Source organism: Acomys russatus, chromosome 11 (assembly GCF_903995435.1).
Source record: "Acomys russatus chromosome 11, mAcoRus1.1, whole genome shotgun sequence".
Lineage (NCBI taxonomy): Eukaryota > Metazoa > Chordata > Mammalia > Rodentia > Muridae > Acomys > Acomys russatus.
In genome coordinates, this window is record NC_067147.1 from 12,795,451 (window position 1) to 12,808,571 (window position 13,121).

General features: G+C 44.0%; 1 protein-coding gene across 1 annotated transcript in view; it reads right to left on the reverse strand.

Moving 5' to 3' along the window:
- Positions 1-647: 647 nt before the first annotated feature.
- Positions 648-13,121, reverse strand: part of Supt3h (SPT3 homolog, SAGA and STAGA complex component) — a 328,941-nt gene continuing 316,467 nt past the window's right edge. The window contains exon 12 of the mRNA XM_051152919.1: positions 648-924. Coding sequence (XP_051008876.1) covers positions 883-924 — 42 coding nt within the window. The 3' untranslated portion in view covers positions 648-882. The remainder of the gene's footprint in view (positions 925-13,121) is intronic.

Genomic DNA, 13,121 nt, shown 5'->3' on the forward strand with positions numbered 1-13,121 from the left:
TGGTCTGCTGAAATCCTGCTGACTACACCCCAGGAATCAATCACTCCCAGGAACAGGCCTCATCTTTTGTTCCCATTAACCTCTTTTATCTCCTATCTAGGGTAGGTGGGTTGGAAGGGAGGTGTAAGCATTAAAGAACCTCAAATAAAATAGGTTTGGAAAAGGTCAAAGCCTGCAGCTTCTGAACCCACATGGAAGCCATGCGTGTGCGTGTGGCTTGGGGAGGTTTAGCTGGAAAAGTGGGGAAGTGAAGATGTATGCCACAAGTTCTGTGAGTGAAGGAGGAAGGCATGAAAATGACCTCTTCAGTGAGCAAGGTGACAGGAGAGGAGGGAACAGGTAGCTTGTCCCACCAGGTGCATCTCTGATGGGTATAAGTTTATAAAACAACTGTTTCTAAGACACACAGGGACAATCAACATGATGGGAACCCCAGTTGGTGGGTCCCTGGGAAGGTAGAGTGACTCATTTTAATTTTGTCTCTTTTGTCCCAAATCTGAATCATAAGAATGCATCATATAATAGGCAGACTAAACACTGGAGGAAAAAAAAAAAACCATACAACACTGCTTTTAAGATTTATGAGCTGAGGGCAGCAGATCCATGCCAAATTCAAAATTCAAAATTGTGTGATGTGCATTCTTGTCCACCTACACACCGTCCTCAACATCCTGCCATTAATTAGGCAACAGCCCACTTGGTAAACAAGGCTGAGGAGGCTGGGGAAGAGCTGGAAGCAGACAGCTGAGAGTAAAAAACAAACCTGGCCACGCCCTAGGGCAGGAAAAGGTAAATTCATAGTTTATTTTCAGCCCGGACAGGAAAGAATGAGCTTGGTGTACCAATCCCTCTCTCTTTGCAGCAGGCGCAGCCATGGTTCCCTCAGCAGGCCAGGAAAGCCATCCCACTCCTTCGGTAGGCACTCTGTCAAAGACAAAGAAATCTGCAATGAATTATCACATCAAGTCGCGGGAGGAGAGGAGGCAGGGGCTTTCTTCCTGTCTTGTAGACTCCTGGCTACAAGCTAATAGGACACTTAATATGAATATTTCTGGTGGCAAAGCTATAGCGACCATTCTATTAAAGTCAGTGTGGTTAACAAGTGGTTAGCGAGTCTATTTTGGGGAAGTGGGTGATATGCAAAATAAGGCATCCCATTTTGCCCTGTTAATGGATTGGGGTGGGTTCAGCCAGGGAAGAGATGTGCTGGGCCTGTTTGTCTTTTGGAAACATGTGTTCTCCATTCAACATGCTCCACAGTCAGTTCTAACTAAGCATTGTAATAGTCTATAAATTACCCACTCATTACTGTCTTCCCAGGCCTAATTTATAGTATGGAGTGGAAGGCTGTGGGAACAGACACCAACGGAGGCCTTCCCTCCTCTCTGCAGTATGGCGATCTCAAGGGCATGGTGCATATCACTGGCAGTGTGGAAACCCCTATCTGCGGAGGCCCATGCAGGCAGATATATATGGATGATCACGGCAGCATAAAGTGTCACTGTCAAAACTGGACACCAGCTGCAGTAAGACAATGTATTCCAGGTACAGAAGGCAGCACTGCACCTTTCATCTACCAAGGACTTTGCATTTGGAGTGAGAAGAGCTCTCATGACTGTGTGGAGTCTTACTTTGTTACAAAGAGGAGCACAGATAAAAGCCAGGACTGAGAATGAAAGCCCCTCACTGGCATGCTATATATCGTTTAACTGGCAACAGTCCCGTCCATACCTCCAATTCACAACTTCAAGTTTTTGATGATATATTTTTTAGAAAAATGACTAAAATTTCATGTTAGGACCTCTTGTCCCTCTCAAGCCAACAACTCCGGGGCTAGTTTGGAGCCTGTGCACTTTCAGATCAATCTCTCTACTACCACAGCCATCTTGTAGGACACTGACAGAGGCAACCAAGATGGCTGAATGGAGTTCTTTGTGCACAGCTGTGCCACGTAAGAGCCAGGATAACAGTTAAACTCTGAAAAGCAGTAAGGAGCCAGAGAAAAGAAGAAAGCAAAATGTACCTTCAACCTCTCTGGGGCAGGATGAGAACAGGGGAGCGGAAGTGCCAAAAACTCCTGGTACAGCTCTGACCCAAGAAAGAACTCATGTTGGGTTTCCCTAACCACCCCCAACTGAGACCTGAACTGCCACAGCAACATAATGCAAGACGCCATTGTGCCCTGGGGGCCTGGGGCCAGGCCTCTGATACCATGAGGGCTGTTGTGTCCTCTCAGTGTCCTGTACCTTCAGGACAATAGCCAGTGGCAGCCACAAGTCTGAGGTCATGTTTGCTGGCCTCATGGCACCCAGTTAAAGGCCTTCTTTTCAATGCACGGCATTGGGACTGTGGCTGTTGCTGCAAACTCCCAGCTTTGTCTGCACTTGTCCATTGGGATATAAGAAAGTTCCAGTTCACTTCAGAGCTCCAGGGACAGCTGCCAGCAGCCCAACTTCTTGCACCTCTATGTACACCCAGGCGCAACCAGGGCAGGTTGCTGCCCCAGCCTATAGCCTGTCCCTGGCTACCATGGCAGGTCACTTCCATGTCTTTCAGGTGCAGAGCCGTGGCTATCAATGTTCAAATCTTGTCCCCAGCTGAGTGTTCTCTATGTAACCTGGGACAAGCCTATCTGTGCCTGACACTCTAGCAGGGCAGATTCCAAGGCCACATATTTCAGACTACTGTGCTCAGGCTGTGGGGTCTAGTTAAGGTCTCTTTCCTCCATGTCTCATGGTTCCAGATGTGTGGATACATGTGTCATGAGCCCAAATGGTCACCTGCACATGCCCTGGGAGACCTAGGGGCAATTTCTTTCACAGCCTATGGATTTGGGACTATAGCTCGTGGCAAAACACTCTGATATTATGTATGTTCTTTGGGATCAGGAGATGGTCCATGGCCCTGTAAAAAGTGGTTAATAGTGCTGCTAGTCTCATTCCCAAATTCACGCAAGCCCTAAGGTAGGTCTTGTTTGTAGTGTACAATAGTGAGCCCGTTACTACCTCCATAGATGCCGGCATCATCTGCAGTCAGCCGGTGGGATCTGGGGGGCGTCCAGTCCTGTCCTGCATCTTCAGAGGACACATGCTGTGGAAACACCTCACCCATCCTGAGAGCCTCCCACATACTGTGACCTTGGGAGTCTGGAGATTGAACCCATAAACACAGTAGTGTCCGATGATACCCCAGGTACACAGTCCACACCACTACAGCTATGACAATGGCTTCCACAAGCCCTGGTTCTAGCAGTGGCTTGACTCTACAGTCTGAACACACACACTATTGGAAGCCTAAGTTCATTGCTAAGTCCTACAAGCACGTTCATGAAACGTTTTACAAGCAGTTACAGTTTAGACTCTGGATGACACGTGCTTGCCTCAGCAGCACACATATGGATATTGGAATGATACAGACTATGGATGATAGCAAAGTCAAAGGAGCGACACAGAAGTTTCAAGCTCCACTATAACCAACCACCAAAGCGCTGATCTAACTGGCTTTTGAGAGCTCATTTAAGTAGGAAACAAAACTAAGCTTCGAACATTCCTGTGTGACATCATAAAATTGGAAGCAGTAATGGAAAGTAGGAGTGCTCACAGCACGACAGGAAACATGACACCTCAAAGATAAAGTTCTTCACAATAGACTCCAATGTAAAGGAAAGCCACAACACGCCCCTAAGAACTCCAAAATTAATGACCTTAAGTAAATTCATTGAGATAAAAGAGAATACTGATAAATAACCATGAAGAAATCCGAAAAATAACTTAGGATATGAATGAGAAATTTGCCAAAGACAGAAATGACAAAAGGAAACTACCTGGAAAAAAACTGTAGCTAAAACCTTAATCAGTTCACTAAAGATAAAGCAGAAAACTTACATAAAGGAATAAGCAGAAGGAAGAAGGATTTCTGAACGCAAGAACTGACCTAGTCACCTAAAAACCGAAACAAAACAGGCAAAGAAAGCCCAGAAAAACTTACAGAACACATTTATATGAACACGCAGTCTGTATTACGGGAGTTCCATAATGCGAAGAACATGGAACAAGCATGAAAACCCATCACTGAGTAATAGCTAAAAAGGACCCAAAGCTTCAAAAAGATATGGTCATCCACATGTAAGAAGCTCAAAGGACCCTCATTGAAAATAGATTTTCAATTAAAACGTGTTAATAGGCAGAAAGCTACAGGGACCCAGATAAGAGAAACCCGAAATTTACCCAGAGAGCAGCATTAAGTCGCATAGAAGCCCATTACACTTCCAGCAGGCCACTCAACAGAACTGTTATAGCTCAGGCCAAGGTAGGATGACATATGCAAATGACTAAGGAAGAAAACAGAAACCCTGCCAACTAAGAACATTATACCCAACAAAATCATCTTCAGAAATGAAAACAAACTGTTACTCAGAAAATCAGACTAGGGCTGGAGAGATGGCTCAGAGGTTAAGAGCACTGGTTGCTCTTCCAGAGGTCCTGGGTTCAGTTCTAGGCAACCACACAGTGGCTCGAAACAGTCTAGATTGAGAACTGGTGCCCTCTTCTGGCACATGGGCACACATGCAGGCAGAATACCGTGTACATGATAAATAAATCTTAAAAAAGAAAGAAAGAAAAAAAGAAAGAGAGAAAGAAAATCAGATGAAGAAATTCATGATTATCAGATCAGACTTACAAGAGACACTTCAGGAAGTTACATACTAATAGAAGGGTTATAACTACCAGTGTGAAACCACTAATTTCAAGGCTGGAAAGATGGCTCAGCAAGGAAGAGCACTCTGCTCTTTTAGAGGCTTTGCATTCAGTTCCCAGCACCTGAATCAGGCAGCTCACAACCACCTGTAGCTCCAGGAATCCGGTGCCCTTTTCTGGCCTCCAAGGGCAGTGCATGCACACAGTCCACATATGTGCACACAGGCACACACACGTACACATAATATAAATAAAGGAATCTTTAAAGTAACAGTGGCAACTGAGAAACTAAAACTGTTTAACACAGTAGTAGTAGTAGTAGACCATGGAGGAGAATCAAACTTCAGTGTGACAGAAACCACCAAACCACAAATAACTAGAAAGAGGCTAGGAAAGAACAAGCAATTTACAACACTCCCTCCCTCAAAGCCAGGGCACAACCAAAAATAAATGAACAAAAGGAGACATTTCACACCTGCCAATAATATTCATAATGATAAATGGGTTAAAATTATCAACTGAAAGTCAAGGATTAAATGAACGGGTTAAAAATACAAGAGCTAGTTACACACTGCCTTCCGAAATTTACTTTACTGCTAAAGAGTAAGGATTGGAAAAAGATACACCACAAATATGAGATATGTCAGCAAGAGTCATTGTATCATTAGAACAAAGCAGACCTTAAGTAAAAAATACTACCGAAAGTTTAAGAAAAAAAAAAAAAAAAAAAAAAAAAAAAAAAAAAAAAAAAAAGGTCCTGCTGGGCACAGTGACACACGCTTGTAATCCCAGCACTCGGGAGGCAAAGGCAGGCGGATCTCTGTGAGTTCGAGGCCAGGACAGCCAAGGCTACAGAGAAACCCTGTCTCAAAAAGACAGAAACAAACAAACAAACAAACCAAACAACCACAATACAAAACAAGGCCCTTATATATTGGTGAAAGGATGAGTCAGCCAGAAGGTATATACCCAACCTGGCATTCCTCAAATATATAGGGGAAATATTAGCTATAAAGGAAGAGATCGAGTTTACTCTAATACAACACTAGTTCGGGACTTTACCGCTCCACTTATGTCAGTGTGCAGAAGATGAAAGTTTTAAAAACTTAAAAAATATTTATCTTATATATATGAATGTTTTGCCTGTGTGTGTGTGTACCTTGTTTGTGCCTTCTGCCTTGAGTCTAGAAGAAAGTATCATACACTTTGAAGTTACAGATGATTATGAGCTGCCGAGAACTAAACCCCAGCTCCTCAACAAGGATGCGCATTAGCTGGATCATGTCGTAGGTAAGTGCACCTAAGGGGCATGTACAAAACATTTTACTGAGGAGGCAGAATTCACATTCTTCTCATTAGCCCTTGGAAACTCTCCAGGAACAATCACCAGTGGGGCCACGAATGAAGTCACAATAAACTTAAAATGCTTAAGATCATAATAACTGCTTAGATGAAATGGATCAGAACTATGAGCAACCAAGAAGAAAGCACAGTCCACAGAGAATGCCAGCCAATGAGTGCACTGAGAGAGCGGGAAGGGAATAAACAACATTTCTGAAACAGATGAAAATGTCAACACACTAAATTTGAGATGCAATAGATCAGGAGAGCTGATACCACATCCCCACGTCAAGACAACAGACACCTAAACACAGATCCCAGTGGATCACCCAGGGGCTCAGAGGAACACGAATACACTAACTCTAAAGCTGGGAGGAAGGAAGGAAGGAAGGAAGATCAGAGTAGAAATGGAGACAAGTTGTCATGGAGAAGAATTCTGCTACTCCGAGTGGTATAGAGACTGCACACCATTCCTATCAAATCCCTGGCAACTGTCTTCAAAGAAATGGGAGAATTGTTCTAAGCTTCACTCCTAGCTCTCTCTGTGAGCTCCATCTGTGTGGGAGGCAGAACGTTTCTGCATTGAACAAACACTCTGGCAAGGACTAGAATATTCTGAGCTTGCCCCCAAAGTAGGAGAACACCTACTAATGGTGGAGAGCCACTTGGAGATGCAGGGACAGAGAGATGTTCCCTATAATATAGGCCAGGGGTTCAACCTCGACTGGGCTCCCAGTAGGATGCCTCAAAGAGGCTTATGGGAAAGTGATAGGTTCAGATATTTCACAAGCACAATGACATCCCTTTATGTAACCTCATACTTGAAACACAGAGTGAGCTATGGGGACCCGTGAGTGAAGCAGGCGTCTTCCTCCAGGTGCATGGCTAGAACGCTCTCTGCTTGGGGCCAGAGGCTCAGTGGGAGAGGGAGTCTCAGCTTGTTTATCTGAGAAGTGGCCATGTTCAACCTCTGCAGGAGCATGGGATGATGACATGGTTCTTTAAGCATTGAGAAGGAGCCTTTTCAGGGGTTGGTCCACGTTCACACCATTTCACCACCATTCTTTACAACGATCACAGGCTTTGCGGCAAGCCCCTCCAGGAGCCACAGCCGAGGGGAAAGCCAAGGTTAGAGCCGAGCCTGCTTTCTGCAAGTTCTTTGCTAGCTCTAACACGAAGGGACAAACAAGCCTGTGGACTCAGCGAAGGGCAAGCCAGTCGGCCAGTTCCCCAGGGTCCCCTGGCCAGAACCGCTCTGGCCTTTTGATGTGTGATGGATGGATGTGGCCTGTGGAAGGGGAGCATGGGAACACCCCACATTTGGCATCTTTTCCTGTAAAGAAAGCAGCTCCACAGGAAGGCGGAGGAAGACAGCTCATCTCTGTGTCAACTGTGAGTCCATGTATTTGTGCTGTGGATGTAGAAACTAAATTTAAACACTGCCTGGCGTGAGGCCTTCCAGAACACACATTCTCATGAACTGCTCTGTAGTTCACTTTCTTCTGTTGGATCCTATGAATGAGTCCCAGGCTCACATCTTTATACACATTCCTGACTATAGAATTCAGAGTGCCGAGAAGCAGCCAGGAAGTCCATTCCCACCATTAGACAACCCCCAGCTAACCTGCTGCTGCTATCTGCTTCCCACCCTGTGAGCGTCATATCTGTCCAATCAAGCAGCTCTCAAGGGCCACTTGACTTTGTGGATCTGCCGAAAGCTCAAACATCTTAGCATCTATCAAAGTTAGCTACAAAGATGATAATGATAATAAAAACATTGCACTTTTCAATTTCTGGTTGTTCTTATATTTTTAAAAATTAAGAATGCAGTTGACTCCCAGCTTTTGATATCAGAAACAGTTCCTTCAAGTGCACACATGGAGCAGTGCCTAGATGCTGGTCTATCTAGAGAGGCTGATACAGGGTCCACTCAGTGCCATGGGCATGTCAGAAGTGTGAGTTGTACTTTTAGAATATAGGTTGTTTTGTTTTCTGTACATGGATAAGCTAGCAAAAACACTATTTCCAAATAGGCTTTACTTCTGTTTCTCATGGGTTATACCCTAGCCTTACCTTGTGATTCCAGCACACATTGTTGAGTACGTTTTGTGTGCCGTGTATTTGATAAATCAGTGCCTGTGGTTCAGAGCACTCTCCCTCTTCCTAGCCTAGGCTTAGGTTTCCTTTCACTCTCACTAAACCTGATTTCCACTTTTCACACTTCCCATACAAAAGAGCACTAATCCCAGGGCCTCAGGCCCCAACTCCCTACAAATACTTGACTTGTCACAGGCCTTACAAAGGTGGCTTAGGTTCGCTGAATGTGATTTTAGCTGATCTTTACTGAGCCCTGCTCTGTGTGAACTGCAGTATGCTGGGTGGTGTAGGGACACAGAGACAGTGAGAGAGGCCCTGCTTCCACTGTGCTTCCAATGAACGTCAACGCTTTCACTACCGCAAAGGAAATGTGTGCAAGAGAGCCGGCTCAGGGAGAAAAGGAGACAACAAAGTGGCCTTTTGTTTGCTTTGAATCTAAGTAATATTTAATTTTAGATATAAATATAAAAAAGCATGGGCTTTTTTATATTTCTCAAAGGATGGAGAGAAAAGATGAAAAAAGTGGGATTCCATGGTTTTAGGGTTTATGAGGTGCTTCCATACCTGTTTTGAGCCTTACCACAAATTAGTTCAAAGGTCTCATATTTTAGAGTTGTATGATTAGGAGTGGTAGATTTAGGATTTAAAACATGGGGCCCACACTCTTTCCATAGTCCAGTCTTACATTCAAAGAAACACCCCCTTCTATCATAATTTATCCTATTTGGATTACTATCAACATATAACAAACTCAATTCTTGCTAAAATGACTTAGAGAGTAAATTAAGATTTAAAGTCCATCAGGTTGATACTAAATTTCAGAGTGCAGGGATGGTTCTTGGAGGAATTCCCAACCAGAACGTACTCTTCAGGCTACAATGAAGAATACTATGCAGAAAACCACACCCAAATCATTTGGTAGCTTAAAAAACAAACAGACAAACAAACAAACAACCCAAGCAGATCTTCAGAGTTGGACAACATATGGGCTGAAGGGAAGCTCAGTCAGCAAAACAGCTGGGCCCGGCAGAGGGCTCTCGTAACCTCAGTGCTGGGGAACCAGAGACAGGCAGATGCCGAAACTCATTGGCGAGTTTTCAGTTACTGCAAACTTAGTGAAGTCCAGGCTAGCACGAAACCTGTCTCAGACAAAAGTGGCAAGTGTATTCCTGAGAACCCATGGTCAGGGTTGTCTTCTGGCCTCAACACACACACACACACACACACACACACACACACACACACACACACACGAGAAGGGGGGGGGAGAGAGAGAGGAGAGAGGAGAGAGGAGAGAGGAGAGAGGAGAGAGGAGGGAGAGAGAGAGAGAGAGAGAGAGAGAGAGAGAGAGAGAGAGAGAGAGAGAGAGAGAGTGAGAGTTGAGCTCTCAGCGTCTAGGGCACTGGAGGTAAACTGAGCGCTGCTAAGGTGGTAGCATGGCTATTATCATTAACAGGACTCTGAGACGGTTTGTCAGTAAACAGCCGCTTTCAGAATCTGTTGTGATTGTTCAACAAAGGGTGTTTCTCTGAGAATAACATAACATGAATATCTGATGAATTCAATGCTCACAGCACGGCTTCTTCCCAGATGATTGGGGCTTACTTCTGTGTAATAGTTCTCTTTAACAGCTAAAACAGACGTGGGGAAGAAATGTTGTTGTTTGGTGGGTTAAGAGCTTGTGGGAGTGGAACAAAAGTACGGTGAGTAGGGGATGGGGATGGAGAGAGGGGTGGGGACACAGCGCAGCAGGGTAGGTAAGCTTCTGTCCCATTTCTGACGCTTGTATGTAACGGATTCACAATACTTGAAGGGCCATCCCATCTCTGAGTGCTAGAAAGAATATTGTTGATGAGTAGATGAACCATCCAAACAGTTGAGATAAAATTGGCTGATGCCTTAGCAGTCAATGTGTGCTTCTTTAGGACATTTGAGACAACCATACATTTCTCACCAAGCCTTGTCAATGCCGTGTGCTTACTGTCTGATTCAAAGTTAGACACACGCTGTAGCCTGCTGGATCTGTTTGGGTTGGCCAAGTGGGCTGAATGCAAGTGGCAATAGAAAGAAGTGGCTATGCACTCACTAAATTTAGGATAGACTCTACGGCACAGAAAGCTGCCTGAGTGCTTCATCCCACAGGGGTGAGGCTGGCTTTATAGCCTTGCCTGGCTCTGCTGGGAGGAACGTCAGAAAAGCGGTGGTTTGAACGGGGACAAAGGTTTTCCTAAGACCTTACTAAATGTCCGGCTCCCTTACCAGCCGAGCTGGGGCTGTGAAGGTGGGTACTTCCCTGAATTTTACATGTAAGTGTCTCATGGGTCAGTTGAATCAGCTTCCTCTCCACCTCACTGCACCCCCACTCTTTACAGTAAGCAGGTTGTTTGTCCACCACCAGCCCTTTCCTTTAAAGTGTCCTTTTCATCCAGAGTTTAATATTTTCATGAACGGCTTAGTAAACCTAGAAGAATGTGTGCATGGTGTTTTCCCATGGATCCATGCTCAGGCTGTCTTCATCGTCGCCCCGTCCCTCGCATTGGTCCCCTCATCCACCCGACATGCAGTGTTTGTCTGGAACTAGCTTCTTTAGCTTAGCATGGTCTTCAGTTCCTTCCATTCCCCTGCAATTGACAGATGACTGAATAAAACTCTACTGTTCATACCCACGCTGGTGTGAACTAGCCTCTTCTCTCTTCTCTTCTGGCAGCAATACTGGCAACTAGATCAAGTTGTTTCAAATCTGAGAAAAATTGCCTCAAACCCTCAGCCCCCCAGCCGCGTCCCTGTGGGTTTGCAGAATTCTGCACCCCTTCCTGGTCTCTATGCTTGCTTAAGAATATGACTGCCCTGAGAGCATGCTGTTCTGCTTTAATGTGAAATCTTTGAGGCTCTGGGACCTCATATCAAAGCTATGCAATAGTTTCTTAAAAGATAAAATATGCCCCCTTTGCTGCTCTGTGTCTGCGTGTGGCCAAGAGATTTAATTATAATGAGTAAAACTGAATGGTGGTCTGAGACACTTAAAATCAAAGTGGAAATCATGGCTGAATTTCATTAGCAAGCATAAATACAAATAGGCACAGCTTGTTTGCAACAGTGCCACGTGACTTTCCTCCTTTTGATAATTTCATCCCCACTCTGATATTTTAGAGAATCTAAACTGAACCATATGATGGGGAGTTTTGTAAATATAAAAAGCTCTTCATTAGATGTTTTCCCTTGCTAGACCTCCCTCATGTGACACCCTGTGAAAAGTCATGGTGGCACCTGGTCAGGCAGCACAGCCTGATTTAAGAGCAGCAGGTCTTCTTTGGCTGGCAAAATGCGGGAAAAAAAAAGATATAGCAGTCAAACCTATTCTATTCCAAGTACTCTGGGGCTCATAAACCTAGAGGACTTGCCTGTCTCCTGTCCCTGCGGAGAAGTCACACTATATAATGCAGGCTGGCCTCAGACTCTCTGTCCCTCTGTGCCAGCTCCCCAAGCATGGGATTACAAATGAGTGCTACCATATACTTTGCCATTTTTGTGAGCCACCATGTGGTTGCTGCGAACTGAACTCAGGCCCTCTGAGAGAGCAGACAGCGCTCTTAACCACCAAGCCATCTCTCCAGCCCACTCTGTCATGTCTGTGAGGGCTGTGCTCTAACTGTGCCTCAGATTCTTATTTTATTACATGCTTGGGATACTGCCAACTTGGTTTGGCCTTCTAAATACAAAAACTGCTAAATGTAGTTATTAGAAGTTATCATTTCCAAATTCCAAGTCATTTTAAATTACACAAGAGATGTGCTAGTTCTTGTGTTATTGTTCTTACTAAGCAAAATAATTAGGTGGCTGGTATAAGCCATATTGTCTTTTAGAACCAAAAAGTTTTTTTTTTTTTTTTGTAAATGTCAATGTTAGCAATTTTATGGGATGAAAAAGTGTGTAATTCCCATGTAAACACCATTCTTTCCATAATACAGTATAAATTTATACTGTTATAATTAATGCCAGTACTATGAAGCTTTTATTCAGCTACTTTATGAACAACCAGAATACAGAGGTCTACCATCACCCCAAGCAGCAAACACATCTGTAATATATGTGAAAAGTGCCAAATTGGCAGGAGTTATTAACAGGAGCAACAATGGGAGGGCCTCATTTCTCTTAACTGGCCAACTGGCCCCTGGAGGCAAAGAACTGCTCTCTGATTTATCTTTCTGTGCTCGGGGCATAACCAGTGCTCAGGGGTTAATCAGATTCAGAAGCACATCCGAAAGATCACACTCCACACTGGAAACAGTTTCAACCCAGGAACACAAGGGCTCCTCAACGCTTTCAGCCAACAAACATAATATATCATAGTAAAGAATGAAGACTGAAATAATTATCTTGTTAAATACAGAAAAACTCTGATAAGATCCAATGTCCCTTCACAGTAAGAAGGAAGGAGGCACAGACCATCCGCAGTCATCCATCAGGGCTGAATAGGAACAAGCACAGCCTACACCATAACATCAGCAGCAAAACGAGGCTGTGCAGTCATAACCCTGCACTAGAGGGTTAGCAGTTAGGCAAGAAAAAGATATAAAAGACCTAAAAATAGCAAAGGAGGATGCTAAGTGGTCTGTTTATAGATGTCACGATCCTATAGGGACCTAAACCTAAATATGCCATAAAATTTTTAAGTCGATAAATTTATTAAAGTAGCAAGATACAAAATGAACATATAAAATTTACTTTACTAATGATTTGCCAGGTAAGGAATCTTGAAAGCAATCCTATTCACAATAGAATAAAAAATTTAAAATAACTAGGAAGAAGCTTAAAAAAGACCTCTGTAATGTAAGTTGTAAAACAATGATAAAAGAAATCAAAGAAGACACTCAAAGACAGAAAAAACTCCCATGTTCTTGTGTGGAAGGAATTAACTGTTAAAGTGTACTCTAACCAAAGTAATTTGTAGATTCAGTTTTATCCCACTTCTTCACAGACTTGTAA